The sequence below is a fragment of the Amia ocellicauda genome, chromosome 19 (assembly GCF_036373705.1).
Source record: "Amia ocellicauda isolate fAmiCal2 chromosome 19, fAmiCal2.hap1, whole genome shotgun sequence".
Classification (NCBI taxonomy): Eukaryota; Metazoa; Chordata; class Actinopteri; order Amiiformes; family Amiidae; genus Amia; species Amia ocellicauda.
Genome location: NC_089868.1, coordinates 15,856,210 through 15,872,294, shown reverse-complemented (window position 1 = coordinate 15,872,294; position 16,085 = coordinate 15,856,210). Strand labels below are relative to the sequence as shown.

Sequence of the window (16,085 nt, the reverse complement as noted above, 5' to 3'; positions counted from 1 at the left end):
AATGTGAAATTCTTTGCCCGTCCATTGTTTTACAGGCTCTCTATATCTGAAGATTACATAAAAGCTTCACACATTTCCAAATAATTGTAAAGGTAGGGTAAGGAGTTACATGGCTCATTTCCAGGCTGAAGCCCAGAGTAATTAATTTAAAAGTATACATTATGAGAAATTATCATATTTAGCCACGCTTACTGGCAGGTACAAGCCAATATCTCACCTTTCTAAAAAATGAACCCCCAACAGATACAAATACACATATTGAAATAGAGAAGACAAATATAGCTTACAAACTATAATAAACATATGCAGCATTACAAAAATATATATTCTTAGAATGATTTTACATTATATAAGTGGTAAGCTCAGATAATTCTTGTAGGATCCTATGTACACAACATTTCAGCGAATAAGCATTGATGTCATGCCTAGTTAGAATATAAATGATAATACATCTGTACTGACGCCACAGGATAAAGGTAACAGACAAATGATTCTGCCATTTCTATTTCCTGTGTGGGTAACATCTATTGTATGGAACCTGTAATTAAATTTTATTCTATATCTACATAAATTTAGTTGCTTGTATTCAATAATCAACTAGCACTGTCAATTCAACTCAAGTGACATCTTACTTTTCTTATAACTATAAATATAACCTAAGCATGACAGAAAAAGTGTTTTCTATCCCAGACATTTTCACCTGACAGTAAGTGTCCAAGTAGAACTTTGAATAATGATACAAATTCACCGCCATACATTTCCTATTACTTCAAAATAATTAAATGTCAAATTTAAATGGGAAAATGATCTACCAAGTATAAAATTCTATTAAATCGAAGGCAAGTGCCTCATTAAACAATAATCCGAAAGTATACCGGAGTGGCCATCACTGATAATCCACTAACGGGTTGAAGTTTATACGGTAATGTTATTGTAGTGAATAACCAAAGAGGATGCAAAGGCAGCAGGGGGTACTGGTTAGGGGCTAGTAAAGCTATAATGTTGGCAGAATGGCCCCTGAATAACAGCTGAAAACAGATCTGGGCAATCATTAAGGATGCAGGGGTGCAATACACAAGAGATAATTAATTTTTAATTTATACAGCTCCCTTTTATGCAGGGTTTTCAGGTCAATCATAAATTAGAGATTCTCCAATAATGCCTGAAGCATAACTCAGGGTCTTATAAAGAACTTGGTGGCCAAAAGAGCATTTGTTTCCTTGCATGATTGTGTGTAACAATCTTTTGGAATCATAACAAATAAAGACAATGAAAAAGAAAAAAAGGCTGGCATCTTAAAACAGCCTTAGCAATTACAACTGAGCACACCCTGTCAGTGGAGCCGGGGAGTGTGCGCTTCGTCTCAATGAGAACAAATGACTGCCAATGTCACGACTCTGGCGAACGCCTTCATGCAGGCTGCCACCATGCTGTCTGGCGCGCTCTGCGGCTCACAGTGAAAACCGCACACACTCAGGAGTGTAGGATGTGACACGAAGGCTAATGTGTCTCGGAACGATCCGCACAGCAGGAAAAAACGAGGGCTTTGCAAACAGCTTCCCCGAGTCAGATTTATTTTACCACAAAAATATTACCTTTTCCAATAACTACCTACAGGAGAACACTGTGGCAATTACAGTCATTAGAGCTCCAACTGGGACAGGCATTTCATTCGTTTTATCGAAAGCTCCAGCAAAATATCCGTTTTAGATCGTGTACCTTAATGATTGGATTGGAGGGCGAATAAAAGCGAAAATAACACACAGTTGTTCCAAAAAATGTGACCTTCTATAGTTTAAAAAAGGGAATCGTGTACATAAACACACACATACACAATTCTGCTTTGTCTTCATTTAAAGCTTATATTCTGCTTCAAGTTATGCACTATAAACGATGGAGAACTGTCATAGTTTTGTCTGACTTTAAAATGAGTTGCACAGTATTGATGCAGCCGCTGTAATAAGTCTTCAAACACTAGGCGTACAGACAGCAAATAAATCACACTGCAAAAAGCAATCTAAGCAGAAATAGCACAGAATCAAGGAGAAAACCCTAAAATGGGATTCAACAAATACTTATGGTAATGCTAGTAAACTAAAGGGACAACAGAGTCCATTCACCTTCTTTTTTGCCACATCTGTTCAAAAGCATCAGCCAATTCCACGTTGCTGATCTCTTCTGAATCCTGAAATTTTAAGAAACCATTTCCCCCATGACCTGTAAGGAGATATTTGCGAATTAAACATTACAGGGCATGAGAAGACACAAACAAAACCATGACTGGGTGAAGACCTGTTTCAGGCGTACCGGTTAAATAAATCAGTATGTTACTTCTGTCGTCAGAAAGTAACCGTTTTGACCGAGGGGTGCTTCGTGGTAACCGGCCAGTTAACACACGCAGAAAATTCTCCACAGTCACCTGAAAAGCAGCATGAAAACAGATTTATTTTCTTCAGGTTAGTAATACACAACACAGATACACAAAGTGAATTTTCAGAATATATAGACTGCACTGCCAACTCCATAAATGTTCAATGTTTGCCAAGTATCACTTAAGTGTTAGGAATATGGTGTATTTCCATCGGTTACAAGCTTTAGTAGTAGCACAAAAATGTAATATTTTGTTGCTTTTAATTCAGAATTTGATCATTTACTATTGATTTATTGAAGTAAATATAATTATTTGGTTTCCAACATTTGGTCGCATACCTCATACCCTCTGTAATCCACTTCAACATCATCCCCATACACATTGAGCTCCATGTTTTTGTGGCTGAACACAGTAGCAGGTTTGGGGTTTCTGTGATTACAGGCCATATCGTCCGCCAGCATCAGAACGATATGACTGAAAAAATAACGTCAAAATGAACCTTAAAGTAAAGTATACAGCAGAAATGTATAACAAACCTTCAAGAACAGTTCTACATTACAAATCAAAAAAGCATCTCTCTCCCTTTTGTTAGACATATGTTATTTCCATGTATTAATTACTATCACAGAACTTTTTTTTAACGGTAGTGAACATGCCATTAAATTTCAGACAGCAGACACTTTCAGACCAGACCCCCTTTGTTTGTACAGAAATTCAACGAAGACAGCATAGTCTTTTAGGCCAATTTTAATTAACTGATGTATTCAGGAAAAAACGCTTTACCTAAGCATAGTGGGAGGTGTAACGTTTTCTGCCACAAAAGCACAAAGCAGATTTTCACTGTCAGTGTGTTCAGTCTTTAAACTGTTGGAAGACACTAGTTTAATACCTCTTTATTAATAATTCATACCCCGGCCGAGCTGCACACAGCTTTCAGGGAATGTCCGCCGATCTGTTCGGAGACCGTCAACAACCAGAGGCTGTTATAGTCACAGCATGAAAATAAATATTTTAATAGCTGTAGGAATTTAATTATGTTTGGGGCCTTCTGTATATGTGAATAAATATTTCCGTATCGATGGGACTGAAAAAGCATATATTCATTGTGTAGATGGCTCACAAACCCCTCCAAAAACAAAGACAGTTTCTCTTTAGTGCTGCCGAGATGTCATGAATGATGCATGTTGGTTTAAAGATGGAAACTTCCTGGTGCCACTACAGATTTGCTCCCATCCTATAGATTGCCAAACACAAGCTACATTCATATTAAAATTTCACTGCCAAGCCCGTCTTAACGTGGCATGTCATTTTGTCTCCTGAATCAGGATCAGCTGTAATGAACATTTGAATTTTGTCATGTGTCTGGAGTTATAATTATTTGTTATGTCTTTCCTTCCATCACTGTTGTTGATATTGAGCTCACTGTATGGCAGGGCAATTTCCAAGGCAAGGTGTTCAAACTGTCATTGATCTGGAGGAGAATATTGCTATGGAAAGTAAAATAACTTTCAGAATAATTGGGAAAAGAACATTCTTCGTCATCTGAAGGGAATTCTTGAGCTATTCTAAAGAAATCCATCAACATCAGATATTGATTGAAGAAGTTTAACTGACTTCCCATGTGAGTCACATCTCAAGCGTTTTATACGCCAATATAGGAAAAATGTCTTTGAGAGATGTATGTCGTTTGAAAGCTTTTTCTTATTGTCCCTAGCCATACCAGTTACATTTATATATTTTTTGAAGAAACACAACTCAATCCATATATAATGTAGTCATTTTGCAGCCTAGCCTTCAGTGCAGTGTTTACAGCCCCCATAGGCGTTTGAGTCTGCGGGGAAGCATTCTTTTAGCACAATGTTGCGAAGACAGAATAATGATAGACTAAAGACCATTTTCACATTTTTCTGATAACAGCAGAGTTATAGTTGGGGGTGACTGTGAATGAGAGCAGGACGGGGAAACTGGGGGGTGGTGGCAAATGGGGAGGGGAGTAAGAGCAAGGTTGTTTTCAATATGCAATATTAGGGATTTAAATTTTAAATAAATACTTTAAAACAGTGCCTGATAAACCCTGCCTGTGTTGGTGATGGAGTGATGTTTACACATTGTATAATACACATAGGGTAACCATACCTGTCTGGGATCCCAAGTCTCTTGACACTTCTGTACACTGAGAGTGTATTAGCCACATGGCGATAGTTAAACCAGAACCTAGAAGTACACACCTTTCAAGAAGAAAAAATAAATATACTTACAAAATTACCACAAAAGTAAACTTTCACTTTCCACCTTGCCAACATTTACGACTACACACTGAAAAACAATATGGTACTTTTAAAATGTGTTATCAGAGTGGCTCAGTCTTTTTTTACATTACAAAGAACTCTCTTTGTTTTAGAACTACACATGTACAGTTCTGATGTTATCTTGTAGGTTAACTATGTAAGGAAGCTACTTACATCACAATGTACATTACAAGCAACCATTGCATATACAGTGGCTATAGGAAGTATTCACCCACCTTGGATTTTTTCACATTCTGTGTTACAACCTGACATTGTAATGCATTGAAATTGGATTTGTATCCCATAATTTACACAATCTGTCCACACTTTCAATGTGGGGCAAAATGGGTCAAGAGTGTGGTCTGACAAAAATAAAATTTGGCAAAATGCAAAGTGTTATGCTTGGTGCAAACCCAACACAGCACATCATCCAAAGAACACCATCCCTACTGTAAGCATGCTGGTCTCCAGGTTATGGAGATGTTTCTCATTGGCAGGGACTGGATCACTTGTCAGGATAGAAGGAAAAATGACTGGAGCAAAGTATAGAATTGTCCTTGAGGAAAATCTACTGCCTGTGCAAGAAAGCTGAAACTGGGATGGAAATTCAATTTTCAACATGACAATGACCTGAAGCACACAGTCAAAGCCATACTGCAGACAATCCAAAATTGTCATGACTGAACAAGATTGCTGTACATCAACACTCCCCAAGGAACTTGACAAAGCTTGAACAGTTTTGTAAAGGTGGATGGTAAAATATTACCAAATCTAGGTGTACAAAGTTGGTAGACCTATACCAACAGATTCATACTTGGGTGTGGAGACTTATCCAATTATGATAGATCAGTTTTGTATTTTTAAATATACAGTAATGTGCAAAAGTTTTAGGCAGGTGTGAAAAAATGCTGTAAAGTAAGAATGCTTTCAAAAATAGACATGTTAATAGATTATATTTATCAATTAACTAAATGCAAAGTGAGTGAAAATCTACATCAAATCCATATTTGGTGTGACCACCCTTTGCCTTCAAAACAGCATCAATTCTTCTAGGTACACTTGCACAAAGTCAGGGATTTTGTATTCCTATAGTCAGGTGTGTGATTAAACAATTATACCAAACAGGTGCTAATGATCATCAATTCAATATGTGGGTTGAAACACAATCATTAACTGAATCAGAAACAGCTGTGTAGGAGGAATAAAACTGGGTGAGGAACAGCCTAACTCAGCTAACAAGGTGAGGCAGCACTGTGGAGTAGTGGTTAGGGCTCTGGACTCATAACCAGAAGGTTTGAATTATCTGGCTGTAGAAGAAGGCAGTTTGTTCGCCGGAGGGCTGGAGAGCGGTACATGAATGAGTGTCTGCAGGCAACAGTGAAGCATGGTGGAGGTTCCTTGCAAGTTTGGGGCTGCATTTCTGCAAATGGAGTTGGGGATTTGGTCAGAATGAATGGTCTCCTCAATGCTGAGAAGTACAGGCAGATACTTATCCATCATGCAATACCATCAGGGAGGCATCTGATTGGCCCCAAATTTATTCTGCAGCATGACAACGACCCCAAACATACAGAGAAAGTCATTAAAAACTATCTTTGGCGTAAAGAAGAACAAGGAGTCCTGGAAGTGATGGTATGGCCCCCACAGAGCCCTGATCTCAACATCATCGAGTCTGTCTGGGATTACATGAAGAGAGAGAAGCAACTGAGGCTGCCTAAATCCACAGAAGAACTGCGGTTAGTTCTCCAAGATGTTTGGGCCAACCTACCTGCCGAGTTCCTTCAAAAACTGTGTGCAAGTGTACCTAGAAGAATTTATGCTGTTTTGAAGGAAAAGGGTGGTCACACCAAATATGGATTTGATGTAGATTTTTCTTCTGCTCACTCACTTTGCATTTTGTTAATTGATAAATATAATCTATTAACGTGTCCATTTTTGAAAACATTCTTACTATACATCATTTTTTCACACCTGCCTAAAACTTTTGCACAGTACTGTATAATTTTCTTCACAATAAAAACTATTTTCCTGTTAACAGTATGTAGTATGGTGCGTCTGCACTGACAACAAAATGTGAAAAAAGTTCAAGCATGTGTAGACTTTCTATAGGCGCGCGCACACACACACAAGCACACACACACACACACACAGTGCCTATAGAAAGTCTACACAGGAACTGGGGAGCAGAAAAATGGCAGCAGGTGCTCTGGACTGACGAGTCAAAATTTGAAATATTTGGCTGTAGCAGAAGGTCTACATTCTCAAAGGAAAACAAGAAAATCATTATATATATATGTTGGTGTATGTATGTATGTGTGTATATACACACACACGTGCGCATACATACATACACCAGCATATATATATAATTATTTTCTTGTTTTCCTTTCCTCTTGGAGAATAACCAAATTTACTGAAATCATGTAATATTTGCTACACTACAGTAGGTGTCACTGTAAAGCACTTTTAAATCACACAATGTCACAAACCACACCTAAAGGAAGACACACACAGGGCTGGAAAACAGTGATTGTCCTTGTGTGAAATACCCACCAAAACTGCCCAGTTGTTGGTATGTCCACTTCTAAAAAACTGACTTGCCTTTGCCTACAATAACAAAAGCATAGTGAAGACCAACAATAACTAACTGGAATCGATTATTTTAATAAAATAGAAACTATTTGAAAAAAGCAAAAACACTTGATTATAAATCACAGATAGAGCCTACATCAATACATGTAGATTACATTTACATTAAAATATAATATTGACTTCTAATGTATTATGAACAAAGCAACACAATTAACACATTTGGGAAGAGCTAGAATAATAATTTAAACTAAGTATCCATATATTACTGCATAGTTAGGTTTCAAAAGCTACAACTTCACTACTTGACAAATTAGTTCATCATAATATTATCTAAATTCATATTTTATGGAACTAATGCCAAAGGAAAACAGGGTTAGATTAGCATACATTGTACTGAAAATGCTGCATTAGATCAACAATTCAAAAAGTGCAAAGAAAATGTATGAACAAAACGTATATTACCATTACCTAATTTATACTATGATTAGAGATTAAAATAATGTCCACGGAAGTCATTTTTACCAATGCAATGTCGAGGTTTAATTTGAGAATTAGAATAGAACACAAATAATTTTAAAATATTCAGATGACCAAGTAAAACATAGCATCACATTATTAATGCTAAAGAAAGTGTCTGATTGTGGACTATTTCAATTCAAATCATGAACTATAAATACAAGCATTACGTTAAGCAAGTACATTTTTTAAAGTAGATTACATTAGCCGTTTACATTAGCTGGAGATCACTCAATCCTGGCCAATGCATTGATGTGATGATCAGGCTAATATTTCTTTTAACATCTGTGACTCCTCTTAAAAAAATCAAACAACAAAAAAACACTTACCTCAACCGAGTCAGTGGCCACAGGGCCCAGGCTACCAAATAAACACAAAACTAACGTTAATAATGACAGATACAACACTGCGGACCTGCACGCCGCCATGTTTACTGGCAATAACAGGAAGTGGGTTCATTTCCTGTGTGTTGCAGAATAACGTCCGTGCGGATTTTTTACTCAATGTCCCTCAGTGCCTTTAAACTTTGTATCACTGCGAAAACATAGCATATTTAAGTCATTTGGGTAAAAAAAACGTACTAAAATATATTATGATTATATAATAATTTACATGCAGCAACTCAATACATTTGTAGGGTTGCTTAAATTGAACATTATTGGCATTACAGATGTTCTCCGGCTCAATTTAATGAATAAATTGGTATTTTTAATTACATAGCATGGTTACTCTTGACCTTATATACAGTATATTTTCATATAGTAATTATATTTCTATTTAATATAGAAAATGCACATTTCTAAATACTTTTATAATCAGATGGCTACATTTGTGTAAAACCTCAGCTGAATGGGTAAGTTGCATTTTGCCATAATTTCTATTCATCTAAACTTTCATGAAGTATTGCAAATCTCTTTGTAATGCTCATAACTTTAAACTTTTTTATTTAAACTATGCATTAGGAAAATTAGTTGTATTTGTATTTAGGATACAAGAGTGACTGCAATAAATGCCACTAAATGACTAAACATGAAAATGTGAAAATATAACAGATCTGCAGAGTGAAGTAGGCCATATGTATCAAGAATAAAAATAATAATAAAAGATGACAACTTAAAATGCTCACACAGTAGTGTAATTAAACTAGATTCAATCCTATTTAAGAATATTACTTGGAGAACGTTTTACAAATTGCCACAAGGGAGCAGTATCACTTTAAATTTCAACACTTTATTTCAACTACAGGCACAAAAAGGCAATTGACACATTTAAAAAAGGCTACAAATTACCACACGGGGGTAGAAAAGGCACAACGTCCGCTTGACTCAGTGCATTTGCTTCTGATGCACAACAACCTGGGAGCAGCACTGGAGGGAGACTCCGACACAGTCACAAAGAGCAACACATTCAAACATTCATTAACATTTCCTTGTGCAAGTTATTTCAGAAATAAAGAATTACATGTCTATACATCTCTGTAACAGGAAAATGTTAGTCTAATGGTAAATCCATATCTATTTTAGGCCAATAACAGCTATCAGCTAAACCATACTATACTTGCCCCAATACAATAACACTACATATTTAATATATGTATCACTTGACGAAAACCACATTCAGGTTTTATTTTTTTTATATAACAGCATTAAAAAGGTGTTACTGTAATTGGACTTGGGATCGTAAGTCAAGTTGCAAGACCCAGTACCCAGTAGAAGGACGAATAGATGTTTTTGTCCCTCCATAATTCTTGGATGAGTTTCAAAGTTTGATACATGAAATATTGATGCAAATGTGCACAACATCTTATTTCAAGGCCAGGGCCCGTCCTCATTCATTGCAACTGCAGGGTGTCCAATTGAGGGAGCCTGTGACCTCCGACCTTTTGTTCCCATCTATTGTGTCTGTTCAGGGTAAAGGAGCTTTTTAGAGGCTTGTGAAGGTCTTTTTACAGTGCCGAAGAAAGCAATCTCATGGGCGGTGGATTCTCCAGAGTGGTCAGGTGATATTTTCTGTGAGTTTTTTAATTAATGAGTTGCTTGTTCAAATGGCAACAAACCCTTAATGTGGTTCTTTTAGGAGTGGTGCACAATCCTTTCTTTTTTGGGGAATCACACACATATACACCAATCAGCCATAACATTATGACCACCTGCCTAATATTGTGTAGGTCCCCCTTTTGCCGCCAAAACAGCCCTGACCCGTCGAGGCATGGACTCCACTAGACCTCTGAAGGTGTGCTGTGGTATCTGGCACCAAGACGCTAGACCCTGTCGCCGCTTCACCGCTTTTCCTTCCTTGGACCACTTTTGATAGGTACTGACCACTGCAGACCGGGAACACCCCACAAGAGCTGCAGTTTTGGAGATGCTCTGACCCAGTCGTCTAGCCGTCACAATGTGGCCCTTGTCAAAGTCGCTCAGATCCTTACGCTGCCCATTTTTCCTGCTTCTAACACATCAACTTTGAGGACAAAATGTTCACTTGCTGCCTAATATATCCCACCCACTGACAGGTGACATGATAACGAGATGATCAGTGTTATTCACTTCACCTGTCAGTGCTCATAATGTTATGGCTGATCGGGCAGTGGCGAGAATGACAGGGAGGTGTCCGTTTTGCATACTAGAAGTAGTAGCGCTCTTAGTGTTGCTCAATGTTGCTGCTAGTTGCCCGCTACTCTGAGTAGTCTACTATATAAAGACAAATAATCTGATTTTCTGTACATAGACGATCATATTGTACATGATGCAAATTAACAAAAAGAAATGTGAAATGTATGGTGTGTGGTGTATAGTCTGGCTTACCTAACGCAATTAATACATGTCATGATTTCAATTTGGGTAGAAAAGTGCTGTTGAGTTTCAGAGCCTGTTGATAGCTGTCAGAATTACAATTAGCCTTCAGTTAATTAATGAATCAATTAATTAATAAAGCAGTTCGTTTGTTACAGGATATCAGTGAGCTATACATGACCGAGTTATTACTTTTGCAGAATACAGGGATGGAGAAGAAGGTTAGTTTTCCAGCTGTTGTAACTGTTTCTGTTGCCTGACCAGCAGAGAGAGGCAGAGAGCCACCTGCCCGACACTGGGAGATGCTAAGGATAAGCCCAAATGTAACCGTGCATTTGTTGAAAATGACCCAACTATGCACTAAATATTAAATATACATATATCATGCCGTATTAATATTAACATGTATATTCATACAACTTTAATTCTGTTTACCATATCACACACACACATTATATAATCGATACTCTTTTTCAAATACTGCAATTAGCATTCATTCATATGCAAGCACGCTTTATTTTATATATTGAACTTATGTCCTTCAAATTAATTGCATAACATGACTAATTAAATTAAATTAAATTAAATCTGTATGTACTCCATGCTGTTGTCTGTGTATCAAAACATACCACTCCTGTTTATTACCAATAACATTTTTGCATTTTAAAACACGTGTAGGCAAATTGTGAACATCCACTAATGAAATAAGATGCAAGGTTTGTGGACAGAAATCAATCATCTCAGCTAAAGGCTGTGGTAATGACATGCTGGCTCTGTTCCTCCACTGTATGTGCATGCATAATGGCCTGAGTTATTCTTATTGTGCAGTTTCTATATTGCTCAGCTGTCATGCGTTATCAAGGGAGAGATCAAGGTGCTGTACATTAGTCATTATGTGTCTTGAGATGGTAGCGGTCTATTCATCTGTTCGTGACACGGAGGATGTGCATTTAAACCCTGGCGTCGGTTCAGCCTATTCTTTAGCTCTATGACAGAAACTAGGGGCTGGGTAAAAACACAGGCAGCATGTCACACACACATCAATAGGCTCCAGCTCACCGCCGGGGAGAAAGCAATTGCCTTTTTGGAGATCTCTCGTTTTTCACCCACCAGGAAAATGCACGGAGGGTTTGAGTGCCTGCATATATAGAGCCGAGTGCTTTCCATTGCATGAGCCAGATCGCGGAGTAACGTTTCATCAGGAGAAAGCTTTAAAAAGGGACTGTGTGTAATCTATATTTTGGTTTCTGATCGCGAAAGGGATGAATACCAGCGAAGCCAAGGAATACCTCGCCAGACGAGAGATCCCCCAGCTGTTTGAGGTGAGCCGAGCATGCATACCTGGGCTTTCCATGACATTGATCATCGCATATGTGCACGATAGCCCAGTGCTTCTCATTAAGGGTGAGGATGGGATCAGTTGAGATCTACTCACAATGTAGATCAACGATGCGATTTTCTGTGATCTTATGCAGGGGTGTCAAATGAAAGCGCTCAAAAACGGAGGCGAAGTACAGGTTAGCTTTAGCAATTTGATCAGTTCGTCCATCACACAACTTATTAAATCTATTGGGATTAAATCTATTTTAACTGATTTTCAAAAATGCAAAGTTGGTAATAACCTGCACTAACCTGTAACTTTGTTCTAAAATGAAAAATAATTGATGATGATGATGATGATAACGATTCTTATTCTTCTTCTTCTTCTTCTTCTATTTAAATTGCACATATTGGTACTCATACTGTGCCTGCGTCTCACATTAAAATATTGCACATAGGATGGCAAATCGAAACGTAATCATGCAGCAAACAAGTCCACTTCATTATCTGTGCATCTCAGAATACATAAAATGACATGCATCATAATGTATTTTCTTATTATTATTGCATTATACTCTATTTAACTTTTTAAAAAGCAGTGGTGCACTTTGTAGGTTTTACACCTAGTAACTTTTTACAGCTCCTTGTAGCTTTATAATTCACTTGAGTTATTGAATATAAATCAATACATGCGTCTGAATTGGTGTAATCCCAAAATGTATTAATCTAATTGCATTATTATTATTATTATTATTATTATTATTATTATTATTATTATTATTATTATTATTATTTTACAATGTTAAAGTGCGATCCCTTGCAGAATAGCATGCATGAAACTATGGCTTTTGCTTTTCAGTGACAGATTTAAGAGCACCTACTCCTTGAAAGTAATCAATAACTACTGAAACAATATACTGTAATTGTTGCTGCGACTCAGTGAAATATGATCTTGACCTTTTGTACTGGTGTTATGACTTAAATTCTCTTAAGGCCTAATGTTTATATTAGTGATCTTTTTATAATTTGGTGAAAATTGGTTTTATTGCCCACAAATCTCTTGTTTATTAACCTTGGCTTTACTGACTATCATTTCTGAAGTAATCTCGTGAGCAAGCAGCAATTTGTATGAATATCTCTTCTCACTATAAGACATATGTTTCATTTATTCATACTCTAAGTATGCTTTGCTTTCCTGGTTTTATTGAGCACTGAATATTTTAATTCTGTTATTGGCCATATTTTTATTTTAACTGAGAAATTCACACGCTTCGATTAACATGGAACATTCTAATTAAATAACACTGTTCTCACATTCCTGTCTGGTAATAAGACTTTCATCTGAAAACCTTAACTAATCTTTACATACTTCAATGATATCACATGTAAGTACGTTTAATTTTGACAGGTAGATATAAATGTCACTGCAGATTTTTTTCGACATCCTTTGAAGTGAAATACTACTTTTAACTACTACTGAAGAAATGGATTCCACATTACTGAATCTGTGACTCCTCAACCCTCCGATAGTCTTTTGATTAGACAGACTATTTGGAGACTTGAGGTTTATTTATTCAAGAGATAGTGTATTGGTTTAGATAAATACTCTGTCCCAGGGGAACTGATTTCTAGACAGTACTACAAAGCCACCAGAATTATTTCTAGCAAAAAGAACAATAACACAGATATTGTCCTCAAGTAACCAAGTACAGATATTTCAGATACTTTCCTTAAGGGAAGGGAGTAACACTTTCCAATTCCAAAACAATTGTGTTTTTCTTGAATAAACAGATTAAGACCTGGTGTTTCCGTAAGACTAAAAAACACTTTGTGGTTCACATCCTAAATGGATCAGAGTTAAGAATAGTTCATTGTTATCATAATACGAACTGTTCAGCCTAAGCAAACCAAATGTTAATGCTAAGAGTTTAGTTAGATAAACAGAATGTATTTCTTAATGACAAGTACAAAACCTTTGCCAAACCATTATTAAGAAAAAAATACCTTAAATAGGAAATATTATGATTTTGTTACCTTTACAAGACACTGATGAGAACTATTTTGGTCAGATTAGCTTGTTCCTATGACTAATGGGTGTTTATGCAGTAAAAACCACAGTAACCACAGACTAATTTAAAGGGTACATTACAGAACACATAACAAGTGAGAAAGAAAATAACAGGTGTACATTTTATAAACTGCCGATATCATGTTGGAGGTTTATTTTGTTATCCGAACTTTGGCTTGCCTGTAGGACCAGCTTGCCAAGGCGAGTGGGACATGAGACAAAGTGTGAGTGTGACTAATGCCAGGGAGTTAGGCAGGCCAGCCTGGAAAAACTGTTTATGGATTTTATTATGACACTGGAGGTAGCTTCCCAGTTTAACTGCTAAACTGTTAAGTGTTATTTAGAGAGGGTTAAGCAACAGTTTATTGAGAAGGTCGAGGGCAGACTGAACAGAAATGTATTTGTTCAAAATTGCAGCAACAATAAACTTAAGGTGGAATATTTCTGTAACCAGGACAGTACAGAAATATAGAGGACATAAAGAAAATAGTTTAATTAATGGCTGGATAAGATTGTGAATAACTCCTATTCAAACTAATTTTGGCCTTACACACCGACAAACATGCTGACATTGTTTTATTTAAGTGAAATGTAACCAATGAATAAACTGAAGGTACTGGAGACATTGTTACAATATGATTATAGATGGCTAACTTACAATAAAGTGTTGCCAAATATTGTGATATTCCAGAGTCTGCTGACTGGCTTGATGTACTATCGGCCAGATGACCCTGTGGATTACTTAGAAGGTTGCCTAAAGAAGGTCAAGGAGCTTGGAGGCCCTGAGAAGGTCAGGTGGGACACATTTGTGGGCCAAGAAAAGAAATCTCTGCCTCCACTCAACGGCGGACAGTCCAGGCGGTCTTTCTTCAGAAACGGTAAGCATCTGTACAGTTCAGATTCACAGCCTACTACATTTACTTGCAGAGAGTAATCAAGAAAACGATTTGGGTTCAAATACATTAATACCACTTCCACTCTCGAAGCCCAAGTATCTCTCGTTAAAGCAAACTTTGATACAAATCAGAGAGAGAGCACTGCCATGCTTTGTGTTTCTCAAGCACCAGTTAATAATCTTGAGCAGGGTCAGGATTTTTGATTTAAATGTTTTGTTCCCCTACATTATTCATCCGTGTCGGTGAGAGTCTGTATTCAGAGCACATCTGAATAAATATCTGTGGTTGAAATGGGAAAAGATAAAAGAGCAAACCAAAACAAACTCTTCCTTTTCAGGCGCACGGTCGAAAAATTATTGGTGTGCTTTTATTTTGTCAACATCATAACAGACAGCTTCTGCCAAAAGGCTGAGAGATAGCAGCCCTGGTCATAATCAACTATTTGCTGTCACAGAGAGCAGGTTTAATTACATTTTGTTTTAGAAAGTGTAATGGATACATGACAGAAGAGGATTTTCAGATTAGTGCTTTACAGAGCCTGTATCAGATGTGGATTGGTGTTTTTTAAATATTATTAATTTTCTCTTTGTCTGTAAACATTCCAGTGTTGCCCGACAGCCCCAATTTCCCGTACCGGCGCTATGACCGGCTGCCCCCGATACACCAGTTCTCAATCGAAAGCGACACCGACTTGTCCGAGACAGCTGAGCTCATTGAAGAGTATGAAGTATTCGATCCAACAAGGCCGCGGCCCAAGATTATCCTTGTTATCGGTGAGCTAATTAAAACAAATACTTTTTCATCAAGACTGTCATTGTCTTGTGTTCCCAGATTTATGTATTACAAAGCTTGCTGTTTATTAGGTGAGAGGGGGTAATCATTTATCTTAATGTATGAGTAGATTAATGTAGTGTTATGTTGTAACACATAATTCATACATAAAATTAAAGTGGTTGAATTCATGTATGTGTCGGACATTATGCAACATAATAGAAGATAAGCTATATTTTCTTTTATATCTCTCTTTTATAGCTTATATCACTCACAAATTAAAATCAAATAATTATAAGTATCCGCAGTATACAATAGGGTAACAAGTATAATGGTTTAATGGTTTAATCAAATGTAACTATTTTATTAAAGTCATTGTAGTTACACCTCAGTCTGACTGTTAAATGTGACATTTATTTTTCCTTTCCTGTAATTAGTTTCTGACAGGTCAAAAGCTTAAAAGTATAGGGT

At 36.9% G+C, this 16,085-nt stretch overlaps 2 protein-coding genes across 2 annotated transcripts in view; one reads left to right on the top strand and one right to left on the bottom strand.

The window, feature by feature from the left end:
* The window catches only part of pigk (phosphatidylinositol glycan anchor biosynthesis, class K), a 31,771-nt gene extending 23,538 nt beyond the window's left edge, over positions 1-8,233 (bottom strand). Inside the window, exons 1-6 of the mRNA XM_066692028.1 lie at positions 8,097-8,233; positions 7,213-7,266; positions 4,508-4,599; positions 2,710-2,845; positions 2,308-2,419; positions 2,121-2,217 (exon numbers count right to left, since the gene is read on the bottom strand). Coding sequence (XP_066548125.1) covers positions 2,121-2,217; positions 2,308-2,419; positions 2,710-2,845; positions 4,508-4,599; positions 7,213-7,266; positions 8,097-8,195 — 590 coding nt within the window. The 5' untranslated portion in view covers positions 8,196-8,233. The remainder of the gene's footprint in view (positions 1-2,120; positions 2,218-2,307; positions 2,420-2,709; positions 2,846-4,507; positions 4,600-7,212; positions 7,267-8,096) is intronic.
* A 3,134-nt stretch (positions 8,234-11,367) lies between these two features.
* Positions 11,368-16,085, top strand: part of ak5 (adenylate kinase 5) — a 50,596-nt gene continuing 45,878 nt past the window's right edge. The window contains exons 1-3 of the mRNA XM_066692543.1: positions 11,368-11,881; positions 14,639-14,825; positions 15,449-15,616. Of these exons, the coding sequence (XP_066548640.1) occupies positions 11,822-11,881; positions 14,639-14,825; positions 15,449-15,616 (415 nt within the window). The 5' untranslated portion in view covers positions 11,368-11,821. The remainder of the gene's footprint in view (positions 11,882-14,638; positions 14,826-15,448; positions 15,617-16,085) is intronic.